The following is a 19958-nucleotide window of genomic DNA, read 5'->3' as shown; positions in this document are numbered from 1 at the left end:
TCGGCCATCCCTTGAACTAGGTGGACCGAATCCATGACTCAACTAGTAACTAATCTAAACAATGACTTGACAACTCAAGACCACGAAGGCCCAACAGTTGGCCGATTCTACTCAGGGGACCTATGGACTCCACTTGGCTCTTCATGGGCTTGGAGCAATGTGTAGACAACTTGATTATCACTATCCAAGCCTTCAATCGTCCGATGGGCTCCTTGTTGGTCTTGAAGTGACTCCTTGAATTGCTTAGCCCGTGCACGTGTGACTGGGCCCAACGGCACTCGAACTGGATCATTTGGATCATTGCGTGGGCTAAGGTCCGTGCACACATCAGTCCCCTCCACTTGAGAAGGATTTGTCCTCAAATCTGGATCATCTCCATCAAGGAACGGACTCAAATCCGCGACATTGAAGGTCGCGCTAACATTGTACTCCCCAGGCAGTTCCAATTTGTAGGCGTTGTCATTGACTCGTTGGAGCACTCGGAAGGGTCCATCACCTCTTAGGGACAGCTTGCTATGTCGTTGCTTAGGAAATCGCTCTTTCCGTAAGTGTAGCCAAACCCAATCTCCAGGCTCGAAAATCATCTTACGATGATGCTTGTTAGCTTGTTGGGTGTATTGCTGAGTACGCCTCTCAATGTTTGCTCGAACAGCTTCATATAACCTGCGTACAAAATCAGCTTTCTTTTTCTCATCTAATCTTGTGCGCTCAGAGGAAGGCAATGGAGCCAAATCAAGGGGGGTCAGGGGGTTAAAGCCACAAACAATCTCAAAGGGGGAGTAGTGTGTTGCACTATGAACAGTTCTATTATAAGCAAATTCAACATGTGGCAAACACTCTTCCCAAGATTTAACATTCTTTTTAATCAAGGCCCTGAGTAATGTACCAAGTGTGCGATTGACAACCTCAGTTTGTCCATCGCTTTGTGGATGACTTGTGGTCGAAAATAACAATCTAGTGCCAAGCTTGGACCACAAAGTCTTCCAAAAATAACTCAAAAACTTCACATCTCTATCGCTAACAATGGTCTGAGGCATACCATGCAAACGAACAATTTATTTAAAGAACAAGTTAGCAATGTGAGATGCATCATCAGTTTTGTGACAAGGGATGACATGAGCCATCTTAGAGAATCTATCAACTAGTACATAGATGGAATCATTACCCTTTGGTGACCTAGGTAGTCTCAAGACAAAGTCCATAGACAAGTCTACCCAAGGATAATGTGGAATGGGCAATGGTATATACAAACCATATGGATTTGTTTTAGACTTGGCTTTGTGGCAAGTGGCACATCTACCAACCATGCGTTCAATATCCCTACACCTATGAGGCCAGTAAAAATGCTCTTGCAACATTGCTAAAATCTTAACAATGCCAAAATGTCCCATGAGACCACCACCATGTGCCTCTCGAATCAAAAGATCACGGATGGAAGAGTTAGGCACACACAACTTATCCACATAGAACAAAAATCCATCATGCAAGAAATACTTTCCACGTGGACTCTTAATACAAGATGCATGGATTTCACCAAAGTCAATGTCATGGGCATATAGTTCTTTGAGCATCTCAAACCCTAACAACTTAGCATCAAGGACAGCAAGCAAAGAATATCTACGAGATAAAGCATCAGCTACCATATTCGTTTTGCCAGTTTTGTACTTAATGACATAAGAGAAGGTGTCAATGAAATTTACCCATTTGGCATGTCGCTTGCTCAACTTTGGTTGTCCCTTGAGAAACTTCAACGATTCGTGATTGATGTGTATCACGAACTCCCTTGGACGGAGGTAGTGTTGCCACGTTTCCAAGGCCCTCACAAGTGCGTACAGCTCCTTGTCATACGTGGGGTAGTTCAGGGCAGCACCTCCCAGTTTCTCACTAAAATAAGCACAATGCCTCTTGTCTTGCATGAGGACAACTCCAATACCTACGGGTGTGAATCAAAATTGAAATCGGTAATTCGGAACTTTGAAATCGGAATTTTTTGAAATTTTGGTATCAGAATTTTCGACCGATTTTGATTTCGAATTCACCAATTCCGAATTCGAATTCGTTCCGAATTCAATTCGGAATTCGGTAAATTTCGATTTCACCGAATTCATGAATATAAAAATTATTATTATTATTATATAAATATTATATTACATATATATATAAAATATTATATATGTGTGTGAAAACGAAATTGAAATCAAAATAGGAATTCCGATTTCACCGAATTCATGAATATAAAAATTATTATTAAAATATAAATGTTATAATATATATATTATATATATATGAAAAACAGATTTGAAATCAAAATAGAAATTCCGAATTCCGATTTCGATTCGATTTTGAATTGTGAATTCGAAATCGAAATTTTCGATTTGAAAAATCTCATTACCGAATTCGATCCGAATTCGACTAATTCGAAATCGGATATTCCGATTTCCATTCCGAATTACCGAATTCAAAATTCCGAATTCAATTCGAATTCGGTCGGTAAATCGAAATTTTTCGATTTTGCACACCCCTACCAATACCTACACCAGAAGCATCACACTCAATTTCAAAAGCCTTGTTAAAGTTTGGTAATGCCAAAACAGGTACATGTGTGAGTTTGTCCTTGAGGGTAAGGAATGCTTGTTCTTGGGCTTCTCCCCAATAGAATTTGTCATTTTTCTTTGTCACGGCGGTCAATGGTGCAGCAATCACGGCGGTCAATGGTGCAGCAATGGTGCTGAAGTCTTTGACAAATCGCCGATAGAAACCCGCCAATCCATGGAAGCTGCGCACCTCAGGGACGGATTTTGGTGTCGGTCATTGCTTGATGGCCTCAATCTTGGATTCGTCTACTTTGATGCCCTGTGAACTCACAACATAGCCTAAAAACACAAGCTCATTAGTACAAAAGGTGCACTTCTTAAGGTTAGCGTATAGATGCGCCTCTCGAAGTGTGTTAAGAACTAATCTCAAATGCTCCATGTGTTCTTGCATGTTGCGACTGTAAATCAAGATGTCATCAAAATAAACAATCACAAACTTCCCAATGAAGTGTCTCAAAACATGGTTCATTAATCTCATGAATGTACTAGGGGCGTTAGTCAACCCAAAGGGCATGACTAGCCACTCATAAAGACCATGTTTGGTTTTAAAAGTTGTTTTCCACTCGTCTCCCTCTTTCATCCTAATTTGATGATAGCCATTTCGTAAATCAATTTTGGTGAAAATCACAGCACCATCAAGTTCATCAAACATATCATCTAATCTAGCAATTGGATGACGGTTTTTAACAGTTATAGCATTAATAGCTCTACAGTCGGTGCACATTTGCCAAGTACCATCCTTTTTGGGGACAAGTATCACAGGCACAGCACAAGGACTTAGACTTTCCTTTACCCAACCCTTACCTACTAGGCCATCAACTTGCCTTTGAAACTCCTTTGTCTCCTCAGGACCCATGCAGTAAGCGGGTTTGTTGGGTAGTGGTGCTCCAAGAATCAAGTCTATCTGGTGTTCGATCCCTCAAATGGGGGGTAATCCATCAGGGACCTCATCAGGGAATACGTCCTCGAATTCCTGCAGAAGAGCAACAACACTCGAAGGCAATGCGTTATTGAGCTCATCAATATTTAGGAGCACGTGTTTGCAAACCAAGAGTAATACAGGCTGGTCAGAATTCACAAGTTTTCGAACATCCTTAGCCTTAATTATCATGTTTCGCTTCCTAGTGTTGGGCTTAGTCAATGCGGGATCATGTGTGACACTAGGTGTGCTCACTTGACCCTTGGTCGAGTGCTCACTTGTAGAAGTGGAGCATTTGCCAGGGTCGGCCGCCTTTTGTTTCCTCTTTTGGCGGTCCAATTCGTACTCTCTTTGCAATTTAAGTTGGTCCTCATACACTTGTGTAGGTGTGAGTGGTGTTAGGACCATGCGTTTACCATTGTGCAAAAGAATGTACTTGTTTGCCTTAGCATCAAATGTGACATGTTTATCAAATTGCCAAGGTCTTCCTAAAATGACATGTGTCGCATGCATAGGAGCAACATCACACACTACTTCATCAATGTATTTACCAATTGAAAAAGGAACACGTACCTGTTTGTAAACACGTACCTCTCCTTCTTCACTTAGCCATTGGAGGCGGTATGGGTGTGGATGTTTAGTTGTAGGAAGGCCCAATCTTTCAACCATGAGTAAGCTTGCCGCATTGGTGCAACTCCCACCATCAATGATGAGGCTACACACTTTATCACTTACTTTACAATGAGTGTAAAATAAGTTTTTCCTTTGCAATTGCTCGTCCTCCTTGACTCGGGCGGTTAGCACTCGTCGTGCCACCAAACAACCTTTTTCTCATTGAGTGGGAGAACATTCTTTCTCAGCCAAGTCATCCTCCAAGCAATCACTCTTGACCAATCCAGGCATCTCCTCACAATCGTCATCATCGAATACGATTTCGCCATTGTGAGTGACTAACATGACTCTTTGGTTTGGACTCTGAGACTGAATATGCCCAAATCCTTGGCATTTGAAACACTTGATATCCCTACTCTTAGTTTTAGGAGTCTCATGAAGTGCCTTAGAAGTGGACCTGGATGCATCAACAACTTTGTTAGAGGTAGAATTGACATTTCGGCTAGAAAAGTTATCTTGTGTTCGACCGGTGGTTGGTGTAGCTGAATGTCCACCTTCATGGACGGTTTTCTTTGGTTGGCTTCCTCTCTAAGCATTCGAGTTTGAGGTGGGGTAGGGTTGGCCACCTCGCCTCATCTTCTTCCCCCTCTTGGCCTTGATGGCCAATTCCAGTAGATCATGCATGTCCATGTATTGTTGTAGCTCCAAGGCCTCTTGGAGGTCGGGGTTGAGACCTCTAAGGAATCTTGCCATTGTGGCCTCACCATCTTCTTGAATGTTTGCCATCATCATGGCCATCTCGATCTCCTTGTAGTAGTCCTCCACACTCATGTTGCCTTGAGTGAGGGTTTGAAGCTTATAGTGGAGATCGCGGTTGTAGTAGCTAGGAACAAATCTCTTGCGCATCAATGCCTTGAGTTCTCGCCAAGTTCGGACTCGTGGTACTCCCGTTCTCCTTCTATGAGTCCTTACTTGGTCCCACCAAACTAGAGCGTAGTCGGTGAACTCAACGGTGGCAACCTTCACCTTTTGTTCCTTGCTATAGTCATAACAGTCAAAGACCATCTCGATGCGGTCTTCCCATTCCAAGTAAGCCTCAGGGTCACTCTTGCCTTTGAACACGGGAACTTGAATTTTAAGTCCCTTGAGCTCGTTCTTAAACGTGTCCCTTTTAGGCATCTCGACTCTTTCCTCATCTTCACTAGCCGAGTAGTCTTCACTATTTGCCCCTCTGGTGCCATGGTTACTTCGATTGTGAGACCTAGAACGAGAGCCTCGTGTGCAACTCTTTGAGAGCTCGTCGAAGCGGTTGTGCATCTCCTCCATTTGTTGCTCACTAATCAGCTTAAGCTCATTCTTCATGGTGGTAAACATCAATGAGTAGTCAGTGGTAGGATGAGCTTGCTCCATGTCTCGCTGGTCCTGCAAAAGGTTAGTGAACCAAGAAATAGTACAAATATACCCTCGCTTCACTCCCTCAGTGTTTCACTCACCCTCATATTTTCACTCAAGCACTCTAATGATCTTACCAAATTCCTTTACCTAGTGGATTGGGTGGTTGAGAAATGCCGCAAAGTCCAACAATTGTTACCAACTTGATCCACAAGAGTAATCAAGAGACAAGACACAAATGGAATGCAAAAGGAATGGAATATGACACGGTTTTGGAAGGTTCCAAATGGCGGACAAAAATGGATGTGCACTAGTGTGAAAGGAAACCAATGAGATCCTAGGGTCCTAAAATGTAGGAGTGTGTCCAAGTGGAAATAAAAGAGTTACCCAAGCTATCTACTTAGTTTCCTAATTGATTTTGGAAAACAAGTTAGTTTTGGAAACCTTTAAAAAAACCTTTTCTTGCACAACTTGTAGTAACTTCCAAATTCCTTTCCAAAAAGATTTGTAAATCAGATTTGGTTCCACATGCTCCTCACGCAAATTCAGATTTCCTTCAAGTTCACACACAAGTTGGTTGGAGAGGACTCTATTTAAGTTCCACCACACAACCCTCCTTTTGCAAACACAATACCAAATCAGAATTTCTATTCAAGAAGCAAATCAGTTTCGGTCCTTTGTCAAAAACAATGGAGAATCAACAAGATGGTGCAAACAACCTTACTCGAGCTCCCCCCCCCCCAATGGGTGACTCAAGATACTCCCAAGAAATTCACTCCAAAACTAAGGAAACCCTTCACCACCGGAAGAGAGTATAAAAAGATGTATACTCGAAGGGTGAAACAAGTTCCCAAGAAACGAGAAATTAAAGAACTCCAAGAAGTGGTGGATCAAAACTTTTGAATACTTTCCTTGGATTTAATTTTCTGTTTTGGATTGGAAACAAGATGTAAGCAAACTGATTTGGCAATAATAATGGATTCAATTTTTCTTTCTTGTTGTTCTTGCCAACCAAATTCTCTCCTTTCTTTTCTTTTTCGTTTCTATTTTGTTTTTTTTTTTTGACTCAACGAATAAACATAAACTTCACTTGGCCGAATGGATTAAATGGCCAGATTTGGGTCGGCCAAACAACACACCACCAAACCTCCAAGATCCCTCAAGAACGTTCAAGATGCTTATCAAGAACTTCAAGAACTTCAAGATAACAATCAAGAAATCCTAGAATCTTGTAGGTTCTCTCAAGATTCACAAACACCAACAAGTTTTACCAAAAATCAGTTTCGAAAACTAAGCAAAACAACTTGGATGACTCAAAACAAACTTGGACAGATTTGTGCTAACGAAACCCTAGCGACGTATGAAACCCTAGCCGCCGCCCCACTTGTTTTCTTGTTGCTCAAGTGACGACTAAACTAACAAGGCAGATTTGGTAACTCAAGCCAGGATTTGGACACCACAAAGGCACACAAACCACGGATAGAATGGAAGACAACTAACAATTCAATACCAGAAACAAGTCGCGGACAGATTTGAAGCACACAAAGAGATGCTAACGGACAGGAATTTGATGAACAACAAAGGTACAAAGGTGCGGGCAGAATTTCAACACTAACGACTCAACAACAACAAGACATACACGGTCAGAATTCGTGACACAAGAGACACAAACTTTGGACAGATTAAGAGACACAACAAGTAAGACTTGGCCGCCAATTCTGTCGCAACCAATACGAATATGGCAGACAGAATTTTTTTTTTTAAGCAAAGCAGCGGAAACAAAGGAATCTCTAGATGACCAACAAAGACAAAAACAAAGGGATATAACGGAGATACCTCCACTATACAGGCTCTGAAGCAACTGTACGCTCCCCGATCAACACGTCTCGAGACACGTAGCACATTTGCCCAAGGATCTAGCGAGGTTGTCCAACGCTTGGATTGTGGGACCTAAAACTAAAACGGACGACACGAATTGATTGAAGGTGGTAGAACGACGACTCCAATCGAGGTGAATACTCGAGTGGAAAGGTCGAATGAACAATCAAGGACAAGCACGAGATTGCTCAAGAACCCTTGCCAGAAGCAAGTAAAGGATCGAGTTTCTCACACTAGAGAGAATTGAAAACAATGAATTTTATTGATAAAACGTCTAACCCTCAACTCGTACAAAGTAACCCTTTATATAGACTCACGACTAAGAAACCCTAATGCTAAGAGGAAAAGTGAAAGGGGGATTCGGCCATCCCTTGAACTAGGTGGACCGAATCCATGACTCAACTAGTAACTAATCTAAACAATGACTTGACAACTCAAGACCACGAAGGCCCAACAGTTGGCCGATTCTACTCAGGGGACCTATGGACTCCACTTGGCTCTTCATGGGCTTGGAGCAATGTGTAGACAACTTGATTATCACTATCCAAGCCTTCAATCGTCCGATGGGCTCCTTGTTGGTCTTGAAGTGACTCCTTGAATTGCTTAGCCCGTGCACGTGTGACTGGGCCCAACGGCACTCGAACTGGATCATTTGGATCATTGCGTGGGCTAAGGTCCGTGCACACATCAGTCCCCTCCACTTGAGAAGGATTTGTCCTCAAATCTGGATCATCTCCATCAAGGAACGGACTCAAATCCGCGACATTGAAGGTCGCGCTAACATTGTACTCCCCAGGCAGTTCCAATTTGTAGGCGTTGTCATTGACTCGTTGGAGCACTCGGAAGGGTCCATCACCTCTTAGGGACAGCTTGCTATGTCGTTGCTTAGGAAATCGCTCTTTCCGTAAGTGTAGCCAAACCCAATCTCCAGGCTCGAAAATCATCTTACGATGATGCTTGTTAGCTTGTTGGGTGTATTGCTGAGTACGCCTCTCAATGTTTGCTCGAACAGCTTCATATAACCTGCGTACAAAATCAGCTTTCTTTTTCTCATCTAATCTTGTGCGCTCAGAGGAAGGCAATGGAGCCAAATCAAGGGGGGTCAGGGGGTTAAAGCCACAAACAATCTCAAAGGGGGAGTAGTGTGTTGCACTATGAACAGTTCTATTATAAGCAAATTCAACATGTGGCAAACACTCTTCCCAAGATTTAACATTCTTTTTAATCAAGGCCCTGAGTAATGTACCAAGTGTGCGATTGACAACCTCAGTTTGTCCATCGCTTTGTGGATGACTTGTGGTCGAAAATAACAATCTAGTGCCAAGCTTGGACCACAAAGTCTTCCAAAAATAACTCAAAAACTTCACATCTCTATCGCTAACAATGGTCTGAGGCATACCATGCAAACGAACAATTTATTTAAAGAACAAGTTAGCAATGTGAGATGCATCATCAGTTTTGTGACAAGGGATGACATGAGCCATCTTAGAGAATCTATCAACTAGTACATAGATGGAATCATTACCCTTTGGTGACCTAGGTAGTCTCAAGACAAAGTCCATAGACAAGTCTACCCAAGGATAATGTGGAATGGGCAATGGTATATACAAACCATATGGATTTGTTTTAGACTTGGCTTTGTGGCAAGTGGCACATCTACCAACCATGCGTTCAATATCCCTACACCTATGAGGCCAGTAAAAATGCTCTTGCAACATTGCTAAAATCTTAACAATGCCAAAATGTCCCATGAGACCACCACCATGTGCCTCTCGAATCAAAAGATCACGGATGGAAGAGTTAGGCACACACAACTTATCCACATAGAACAAAAATCCATCATGCAAGAAATACTTTCCACGTGGACTCTTAATACAAGATGCATGGATTTCACCAAAGTCAATGTCATGGGCATATAGTTCTTTGAGCATCTCAAACCCTAACAACTTAGCATCAAGGACAGCAAGCAAAGAATATCTACGAGATAAAGCATCAGCTACCATATTCGTTTTGCCAGTTTTGTACTTAATGACATAAGAGAAGGTGTCAATGAAATTTACCCATTTGGCATGTCGCTTGCTCAACTTTGGTTGTCCCTTGAGAAACTTCAACGATTCGTGATTGATGTGTATCACGAACTCCCTTGGACGGAGGTAGTGTTGCCACGTTTCCAAGGCCCTCACAAGTGCGTACAGCTCCTTGTCATACGTGGGGTAGTTCAGGGCAGCACCTCCCAGTTTCTCACTAAAATAAGCACAATGCCTCTTGTCTTGCATGAGGACAACTCCAATACCTACGGGTGTGAATCAAAATTGAAATCGGTAATTCGGAACTTTGAAATCGGAATTTTTTGAAATTTTGGTATCAGAATTTTCGACCGATTTTGATTTCGAATTCACCAATTCCGAATTCGAATTCGTTCCGAATTCAATTCGGAATTCGGTAAATTTCGATTTCACCGAATTCATGAATATAAAAATTATTATTATTATTATATAAATATTATATTACATATATATATAAAATATTATATATGTGTGTGAAAACGAAATTGAAATCAAAATAGGAATTCCGATTTCACCGAATTCATGAATATAAAAATTATTATTAAAATATAAATGTTATAATATATATATTATATATATATGAAAAACAGATTTGAAATCAAAATAGAAATTCCGAATTCCGATTTCGATTCGATTTTGAATTGTGAATTCGAAATCGAAATTTTCGATTTGAAAAATCTCATTACCGAATTCGATCCGAATTCGACTAATTCGAAATCGGATATTCCGATTTCCATTCCGAATTACCGAATTCAAAATTCCGAATTCAATTCGAATTCGGTCGGTAAATCGAAATTTTTCGATTTTGCACACCCCTACCAATACCTACACCAGAAGCATCACACTCAATTTCAAAAGCCTTGTTAAAGTTTGGTAATGCCAAAACAGGTACATGTGTGAGTTTGTCCTTGAGGGTAAGGAATGCTTGTTCTTGGGCTTCTCCCCAATAGAATTTGTCATTTTTCTTTGTCACGGCGGTCAATGGTGCAGCAATCACGGCGGTCAATGGTGCAGCAATGGTGCTGAAGTCTTTGACAAATCGCCGATAGAAACCCGCCAATCCATGGAAGCTGCGCACCTCAGGGACGGATTTTGGTGTCGGTCATTGCTTGATGGCCTCAATCTTGGATTCGTCTACTTTGATGCCCTGTGAACTCACAACATAGCCTAAAAACACAAGCTCATTAGTACAAAAGGTGCACTTCTTAAGGTTAGCGTATAGATGCGCCTCTCGAAGTGTGTTAAGAACTAATCTCAAATGCTCCATGTGTTCTTGCATGTTGCGACTGTAAATCAAGATGTCATCAAAATAAACAATCACAAACTTCCCAATGAAGTGTCTCAAAACATGGTTCATTAATCTCATGAATGTACTAGGGGCGTTAGTCAACCCAAAGGGCATGACTAGCCACTCATAAAGACCATGTTTGGTTTTAAAAGTTGTTTTCCACTCGTCTCCCTCTTTCATCCTAATTTGATGATAGCCATTTCGTAAATCAATTTTGGTGAAAATCACAGCACCATCAAGTTCATCAAACATATCATCTAATCTAGCAATTGGATGACGGTTTTTAACAGTTATAGCATTAATAGCTCTACAGTCGGTGCACATTTGCCAAGTACCATCCTTTTTGGGGACAAGTATCACAGGCACAGCACAAGGACTTAGACTTTCCTTTACCCAACCCTTACCTACTAGGCCATCAACTTGCCTTTGAAACTCCTTTGTCTCCTCAGGACCCATGCAGTAAGCGGGTTTGTTGGGTAGTGGTGCTCCAAGAATCAAGTCTATCTGGTGTTCGATCCCTCAAATGGGGGGTAATCCATCAGGGACCTCATCAGGGAATACGTCCTCGAATTCCTGCAGAAGAGCAACAACACTCGAAGGCAATGCGTTATTGAGCTCATCAATATTTAGGAGCACGTGTTTGCAAACCAAGAGTAATACAGGCTGGTCAGAATTCACAAGTTTTCGAACATCCTTAGCCTTAATTATCATGTTTCGCTTCCTAGTGTTGGGCTTAGTCAATGCGGGATCATGTGTGACACTAGGTGTGCTCACTTGACCCTTGGTCGAGTGCTCACTTGTAGAAGTGGAGCATTTGCCAGGGTCGGCCGCCTTTTGTTTCCTCTTTTGGCGGTCCAATTCATACTCTCTTTGCAATTTAAGTTGGTCCTCATACACTTGTGCAGGTGTGAGTGGTGTTAGGACCATGCGTTTACCATTGTGCAAAAGAATGTACTTGTTTGCCTTATCATCAAATGTGACATGTTTATCAAATTGCCAAGGTCTTCCTAAAATGACATGTGTCGCATGCATAGGAGCAACATCACACACTACTTCATCAATGTATTTACCAATTGAAAAAGGAACACGTACCTGTTTGTAAACACGTATCTCTCCTTCTTCACTTAGCCATTGGAGGCGGTATGGGTGTGGATGTTTAGTTGTAGGAAGGCCCAATCTTTCAACCATGAGTAAGCTTGCCGCATTGGTGCAACTCCCACCATCAATGATGAGGCTACACACTTTATCACTTACTTTACAATGAGTGTAAAATAAGTTTTTCCTTTGCAATTGCTCGTCCTCCTTGACTCGGGCGGTTAGCACTCGTCGTGCCACCAAACAACCTTTTTCTCATTGAGTGGGAGAACATTCTTTCTCAGCCAAGTCATCCTCCAAGCAATCACTCTTGACCAATCCAGGCATCTCCTCACAATCGTCATCATCGAATACGATTTCGCCATTGTGAGTGACTAACATGACTCTTTGGTTTGGACTCTGAGACTGAATATGCCCAAATCCTTGGCATTTGAAACACTTGATATCCCTACTCTTAGTTTTAGGAGTCTCATGAAGTGCCTTAGAAGTGGACCTGGATGCATCAACAACTTTGTTAGAGGTAGAATTGACATTTCGGCTAGAAAAGTTATCTTGTGTTCGACCGGTGGTTGGTGTAGCTGAATGTCCACCTTCATGGACGGTTTTCTTTGGTTGGCTTCCTCTCTAAGCATTCGAGTTTGAGGTGGGGTAGGGTTGGCCACCTCGCCTCATCTTCTTCCCCCTCTTGGCCTTGATGGCCAATTCCAGTAGATCATGCATGTCCATGTATTGTTGTAGCTCCAAGGCCTCTTGGAGGTCGGGGTTGAGACCTCTAAGGAATCTTGCCATTGTGGCCTCACCATCTTCTTGAATGTTTGCCATCATCATGGCCATCTCGATCTCCTTGTAGTAGTCCTCCACACTCATGTTGCCTTGAGTGAGGGTTTGAAGCTTATAGTGGAGATCGCGGTTGTAGTAGCTAGGAACAAATCTCTTGCGCATCAATGCCTTGAGTTCTCGCCAAGTTCGGACTCGTGGTACTCCCGTTCTCCTTCTATGAGTCCTTACTTGGTCCCACCAAACTAGAGCGTAGTCGGTGAACTCAACGGTGGCAACCTTCACCTTTTGTTCCTTGCTATAGTCATAACAGTCAAAGACCATCTCGATGCGGTCTTCCCATTCCAAGTAAGCCTCAGGGTCACTCTTGCCTTTGAACACGGGAACTTGAATTTTAAGTCCCTTGAGCTCGTTCTTAAACGTGTCCCTTTTAGGCATCTCGACTCTTTCCTCATCTTCACTAGCCGAGTAGTCTTCACTATTTGCCCCTCTGGTGCCATGGTTACTTCGATTGTGAGACCTAGAACGAGAGCCTCGTGTGCAACTCTTTGAGAGCTCGTCGAAGCGGTTGTGCATCTCCTCCATTTGTTGCTCACTAATCAGCTTAAGCTCATTCTTCATGGTGGTAAACATCAATGAGTAGTCAGTGGTAGGATGAGCTTGCTCCATGTCTCGCTGGTCCTGCAAAAGGTTAGTGAACCAAGAAATAGTACAAATATACCCTCGCTTCACTCCCTCAGTGTTTCACTCACCCTCATATTTTCACTCAAGCACTCTAATGATCTTACCAAATTCCTTTACCTAGTGGATTGGGTGGTTGAGAAATGCCGCAAAGTCCAACAATTGTTACCAACTTGATCCACAAGAGTAATCAAGAGACAAGACACAAATGGAATGCAAAAGGAATGGAATATGACACGGTTTTGGAAGGTTCCAAATGGCGGACAAAAATGGATGTGCACTAGTGTGAAAGGAAACCAATGAGATCCTAGGGTCCTAAAATGTAGGAGTGTGTCCAAGTGGAAATAAAAGAGTTACCCAAGCTATCTACTTAGTTTCCTAATTGATTTTGGAAAACAAGTTAGTTTTGGAAACCTTTAAAAAAACCTTTTCTTGCACAACTTGTAGTAACTTCCAAATTCCTTTCCAAAAAGATTTGTAAATCAGATTTGGTTCCACATGCTCCTCACGCAAATTCAGATTTCCTTCAAGTTCACACACAAGTTGGTTGGAGAGGACTCTATTTAAGTTCCACCACACAACCCTCCTTTTGCAAACACAATACCAAATCAGAATTTCTATTCAAGAAGCAAATCAGTTTCGGTCCTTTGTCAAAAACAATGGAGAATCAACAAGATGGTGCAAACAACCTTACTCGAGCTCCCCCCCCCCCAATGGGTGACTCAAGATACTCCCAAGAAATTCACTCCAAAACTAAGGAAACCCTTCACCACCGGAAGAGAGTATAAAAAGATGTATACTCGAAGGGTGAAACAAGTTCCCAAGAAACGAGAAATTAAAGAACTCCAAGAAGTGGTGGATCAAAACTTTTGAATACTTTCCTTGGATTTAATTTTCTGTTTTGGATTGGAAACAAGATGTAAGCAAACTGATTTGGCAATAATAATGGATTCAATTTTTCTTTCTTGTTGTTCTTGCCAACCAAATTCTCTCCTTTCTTTTCTTTTTCGTTTCTATTTTGTTTTTTTTTTTTGACTCAACGAATAAACATAAACTTCACTTGGCCGAATGGATTAAATGGCCAGATTTGGGTCGGCCAAACAACACACCACCAAACCTCCAAGATCCCTCAAGAACGTTCAAGATGCTTATCAAGAACTTCAAGAACTTCAAGATAACAATCAAGAAATCCTAGAATCTTGTAGGTTCTCTCAAGATTCACAAACACCAACAAGTTTTACCAAAAATCAGTTTCGAAAACTAAGCAAAACAACTTGGATGACTCAAAACAAACTTGGACAGATTTGTGCTAACGAAACCCTAGCGACGTATGAAACCCTAGCCGCCGCCCCACTTGTTTTCTTGTTGCTCAAGTGACGACTAAACTAACAAGGCAGATTTGGTAACTCAAGCCAGGATTTGGACACCACAAAGGCACACAAACCACGGATAGAATGGAAGACAACTAACAATTCAATACCAGAAACAAGTCGCGGACAGATTTGAAGCACACAAAGAGATGCTAACGGACAGGAATTTGATGAACAACAAAGGTACAAAGGTGCGGGCAGAATTTCAACACTAACGACTCAACAACAACAAGACATACACGGTCAGAATTCGTGACACAAGAGACACAAACTTTGGACAGATTAAGAGACACAACAAGTAAGCAACTTCGGAGCCACCAAATTTCTGTCCAACCCACAAATACGAATATGCCAGACAGAATTTTTTTTTAACAAAGCAAGCGACAAGAACTAAGAGCACCAAACAAAAGACAAAAATACAACGGATATAAACGGAAGATAACCTCCACCTAAGTCTCTGAGAAGCCAACTGATACGCCTCCCCGATCACACATCAGACACGTAGCACGATTTTGCCCAAGGATCTAGCGAGGTTGTCCAACGCTTGGATTGTGGGACTAAAACTAAAACGGACGACACGAATTGATTGAAGGTGGTAGAACGACGACTCCAATCGAGGTGAATACTCGAGTGGAAAGGTCGAATGAACAATCAAGGACAAGCACGAGATTGCTCAAGAACCCTTGCCAGAAGCAAGTAAAGGATCGAGTTTCTCACACTAGAGAGAATTGAAAACAATGAATTTTATTGATAAAACGTCTAACCCTCAACTCGTACAAAGTAACCCTTTATATAGACTCACGACTAAGAAACCCTAATGCTAAGAGGAAAAGTGAAAGGGGGATTCGGCCATCCCTTGAACTAGGTGGACCGAATCCATGACTCAACTAGTAACTAATCTAAACAATGACTTGACAACTCAAGACCACGAAGGCCCAACAGTTGGCCGATTCTACTCAGGGGACCTATGGACTCCACTTGGCTCTTCATGGGCTTGGAGCAATGTGTAGACAACTTGATTATCACTATCCAAGCCTTCAATCGTCCGATGGGCTCCTTGTTGGTCTTGAAGTGACTCCTTGAATTGCTTAGCCCGTGCACGTGTGACTGGGCCCAACGGCACTCGAACTGGATCATTTGGATCATTGCGTGGGCTAAGGTCCGTGCACACATCAGTCCCCTCCACTTGAGAAGGATTTGTCCTCAAATCTGGATCATCTCCATCAAGGAACGGACTCAAATCCGCGACATTGAAGGTCGCGCTAACATTGTACTCCCTAGGCAGTTCCAATTTGTACGCGTTGTCATTGACTCGTTGGAGCACTCGGAAGGGTCCATCACTTCTTAGGGACAGCTTGCTATGTCGTTGCTTAGGAAATCGCTCCTTCCGTAAGTGTAGCCAAACCCAATCTCCAGGCTCGAAAATCATCTTACGATGATGCTTGATAGCTTGTTGGGTGTATTGCTGAGTACGCCTCTCAATGTTTGCTCGAACAGCTTCATATAACCTGCGCACAAAATCAGCTTTCTTTTTCTCATCTAATCTTGTGCGCTCAGAGGAAGGCAATGGAGCCAAATCAAGGGGGGTCAGGGGGTTAAAGCCATAAACAATCTCAAAGGGGGAGTAGTGTGTTGCACTATGAACAGTTCTATTATAAGCAAATTCAACATGTGGCAAACACTCTTCCCAAGATTTAAGATTCTTTTTAATCAAGGCCCTGAGTAATGTATCAAGTGTGCGATTGACAACCTCAGTTTGTCCATCGCTTTGTGGATGACTTGTGGTCGAAAATAACAATCTAGTGCCAAGCTTGGACCACAAAGTCTTCCAAAAATAACTCAAAAACTTCACATCTCTATCGCTAACAATGGTCTGAGGCATACCATGCAAACGAACAATTTCTTTAAAGAACAAGTTAGCAATGTGAGATGCATCATCAGTTTTGTGACAAGGGATGACATGAGCCATCTTAGAGAATCTATCAACTAGTACATAGATGGAATCATTACCCTTTGGTGACCTAGGTAGTCTCAAGACAAAGTCCATAGACAAGTCTACCCAAGGATAATGTGGAATGGGCAATGGTATATACAAACCATATGGATTTGTTTTAGACTTGGCTTTGGGCAAGTGGCACATCTACCAACCATGCGTTCAATATCCCTACACCTATGAGGCCAGTAAAAATGCTCTTGCAACATTGCTAAAATCTTAACAATGCCAAAATGTCCCATGAGACCACCACCATGTGCCTCTCGAATCAAAAGATCACGGATGGAAGAGTTAGGCACACACAACTTATCCACATAGAACAAAAATCCATCATGCAAGAAATACTTTCCACGTGGACTCTTAATACAAGATGCATGGATTTCACCAAAGTCAATGTCATGGGCATATAGTTCTTTGAGCATCTCAAACCCTAACAACTTAGCATCAAGGACAACAAGCAAAGAATATCTACGAGATAAAGCATCAGCTACCATATTCGTTTTGCCAGTTTTGTACTTAATGACATAAGAGAAGGTGTCAATGAAATTTACCCATTTGGCATGTCGCTTGCTCAACTTTGGTTGTCCCTTGAGAAACTTCAACGATTCGTGATTGATGTGTATCACGAACTCCCTTGGACGGAGGTAGTGTTGCCACGTTTCCAAGGCCCTCACAAGTGCGTACAGCTCCTTGTCATACGTGGGGTAGTTCAGGGCAGCACCTCCCAGTTTCTCACTAAAATAAGCACAATGCCTCTTGTCTTGCATGAGGACAACTCCAATACCTACGGGTGTGAATCAAAATTGAAATCGGTAATTCGGAACTTTGAAATCGGAATTTTTTGAAATTTTGGTATCAGAATTTTCGACCGATTTTGATTTCGAATTCACCAATTCCGAATTCGAATTCGTTCCGAATTCAATTCGGAATTCGGTAAATTTCGATTTCACCGAATTCATGAATATAAAAATTATTATTATTATTATATAAATATTATATTACATATATATATAAAATATTATATATGTGTGTGAAAACGAAATTGAAATCAAAATAGGAATTCCGATTTCACCGAATTCATGAATATAAAAATTATTATTAAAATATAAATGTTATAATATATATATTATATATATATGAAAAACAGATTTGAAATCAAAATAGAAATTCCGAATTCCGATTTCGATTCGATTTTGAATTGTGAATTCGAAATCGAAATTTTCGATTTGAAAAATCTCATTACCGAATTCGATCCGAATTCGACTAATTCGAAATCGGATATTCCGATTTCCATTCCGAATTACCGAATTCAAAATTCCGAATTCAATTCGAATTCGGTCGGTAAATCGAAATTTTTCGATTTTGCACACCCCTACCAATACCTACACCAGAAGCATCACACTCAATTTCAAAAGCCTTGTTAAAGTTTGGTAATGCCAAAACAGGTACATGTGTGAGTTTGTCCTTGAGGGTAAGGAATGCTTGTTCTTGGGCTTCTCCCCAATAGAATTTGTCATTTTTCTTTGTCACGGCGGTCAATGGTGCAGCAATCACGGCGGTCAATGGTGCAGCAATGGTGCTGAAGTCTTTGACAAATCGCCGATAGAAACCCGCCAATCCATGGAAGCTGCGCACCTCAGGGACGGATTTTGGTGTCGGTCATTGCTTGATGGCCTCAATCTTGGATTCGTCTACTTTGATGCCCTGTGAACTCACAACATAGCCTAAAAACACAAGCTCATTAGTACAAAAGGTGCACTTCTTAAGGTTAGCGTATAGATGCGCCTCTCGAAGTGTGTTAAGAACTAATCTCAAATGCTCCATGTGTTCTTGCATGTTGCGACTGTAAATCAAGATGTCATCAAAATAAACAATCACAAACTTCCCAATGAAGTGTCTCAAAACATGGTTCATTAATCTCATGAATGTACTAGGGGCGTTAGTCAACCCAAAGGGCATGACTAGCCACTCATAAAGACCATGTTTGGTTTTAAAAGTTGTTTTCCACTCGTCTCCCTCTTTCATCCTAATTTGATGATAGCCATTTCGTAAATCAATTTTGGTGAAAATCACAGCACCATCAAGTTCATCAAACATATCATCTAATCTAGCAATTGGATGACGGTTTTTAACAGTTATAGCATTAATAGCTCTACAGTCGGTGCACATTTGCCAAGTACCATCCTTTTTGGGGACAAGTATCACAGGCACAGCACAAGGACTTAGACTTTCCTTTACCCAACCCTTACCTACTAGGCCATCAACTTGCCTTTGAAACTCCTTTGTCTCCTCAGGACCCATGCAGTAAGCGGGTTTGTTGGGTAGTGGTGCTCCAAGAATCAAGTCTATCTGGTGTTCGATCCCTCAAATGGGGGGTAATCCATCAGGGACCTCATCAGGGAATACGTCCTCGAATTCCTGCAGAAGAGCAACAACACTCGAAGGCAATGCGTTATTGAGCTCATCAATATTTAGGAGCACGTGTTTGCAAACCAAGAGTAATACAGGCTGGTCAGAATTCACAAGTTTTCGAACATCCTTAGCCTTAATTATCATGTTTCGCTTCCTAGTGTTGGGCTTAGTCAATGCGGGATCATGTGTGACACTAGGTGTGCTCACTTGACCCTTGGTCGAGTGCTCACTTGTAGAAGTGGAGCATTTGCCAGGGTCGGCCGCCTTTTGTTTCCTCTTTTGGCGGTCCAATTCATACTCTCTTTGCAATTTAAGTTGGTCCTCATACACTTGTGCAGGTGTGAGTGGTGTTAGGACCATGCGTTTACCATTGTGCAAAAGAATGTACTTGTTTGCCTTAGCATCAAATGTGACATGTTTATCAAATTGCCAAGGTCTTCCTAAAATGACATGTGTCGCATGCATAGGAGCAACATCACACACTACTTCATCAATGTATTTACCAATTGAAAAAGGAACACGTACCTGTTTGTAAACACGTACCTCTCCTTCTTCACTTAGCCATTGGAGGCGGTATGGGTGTGGATGTTTAGTTGTAGGAAGGCCCAATCTTTCAACCATGAGTAAGCTTGCCGCATTGGTGCAACTCCCACCATCAATGATGAGGCTACACACTTTATCACTTACTTTACAATGAGTGTAAAATAAGTTTTTCCTTTGCAATTGCTCGTCCTCCTTGACTCGGGCGGTTAGCACTCGTCGTGCCACCAAACAACCTTTTTCTCATTGAGTGGGAGAACATTCTTTCTCAGCCAAGTCATCCTCCAAGCAATCACTCTTGACCAATCCAGGCATCTCCTCACAATCGTCATCATCGAATA

At 41.9% G+C, this 19958-nt stretch overlaps 3 protein-coding genes across 3 annotated transcripts; all 3 read right to left on the bottom strand.

The window, feature by feature from the left end:
- Positions 1-3513: 3513 nt before the first annotated feature.
- Positions 3514-4182, bottom strand: LOC113750608. Its single transcript, XM_027294567.1, has one exon. It carries the CDS (start codon positions 4180-4182, stop codon positions 3514-3516), a length of 669 nt encoding a protein of 222 aa, XP_027150368.1.
- Positions 4183-11268: 7086 nt separating this feature from the next.
- LOC113750607 lies at positions 11269-11937 on the bottom strand. The gene has a single exon (XM_027294566.1). It carries the CDS (start codon positions 11935-11937, stop codon positions 11269-11271), a length of 669 nt encoding a protein of 222 aa, XP_027150367.1.
- Positions 11938-19029: 7092 nt separating this feature from the next.
- Positions 19030-19698, bottom strand: LOC113750605. The gene has a single exon (XM_027294565.1). It carries the CDS (start codon positions 19696-19698, stop codon positions 19030-19032), a length of 669 nt encoding a protein of 222 aa, XP_027150366.1.
- Between the last annotated feature and the right edge of the window lie 260 nt (positions 19699-19958).

The sequence above is a fragment of the Coffea eugenioides genome, chromosome 10 (genome assembly GCF_003713205.1).
Source record: "Coffea eugenioides isolate CCC68of chromosome 10, Ceug_1.0, whole genome shotgun sequence".
NCBI classification, from domain to species: domain Eukaryota; kingdom Viridiplantae; phylum Streptophyta; class Magnoliopsida; order Gentianales; family Rubiaceae; genus Coffea; species Coffea eugenioides.
The sequence above is the reverse complement of the archived record's forward strand: the minus strand, read 5'-3'. Positions and strand labels throughout refer to the sequence as shown.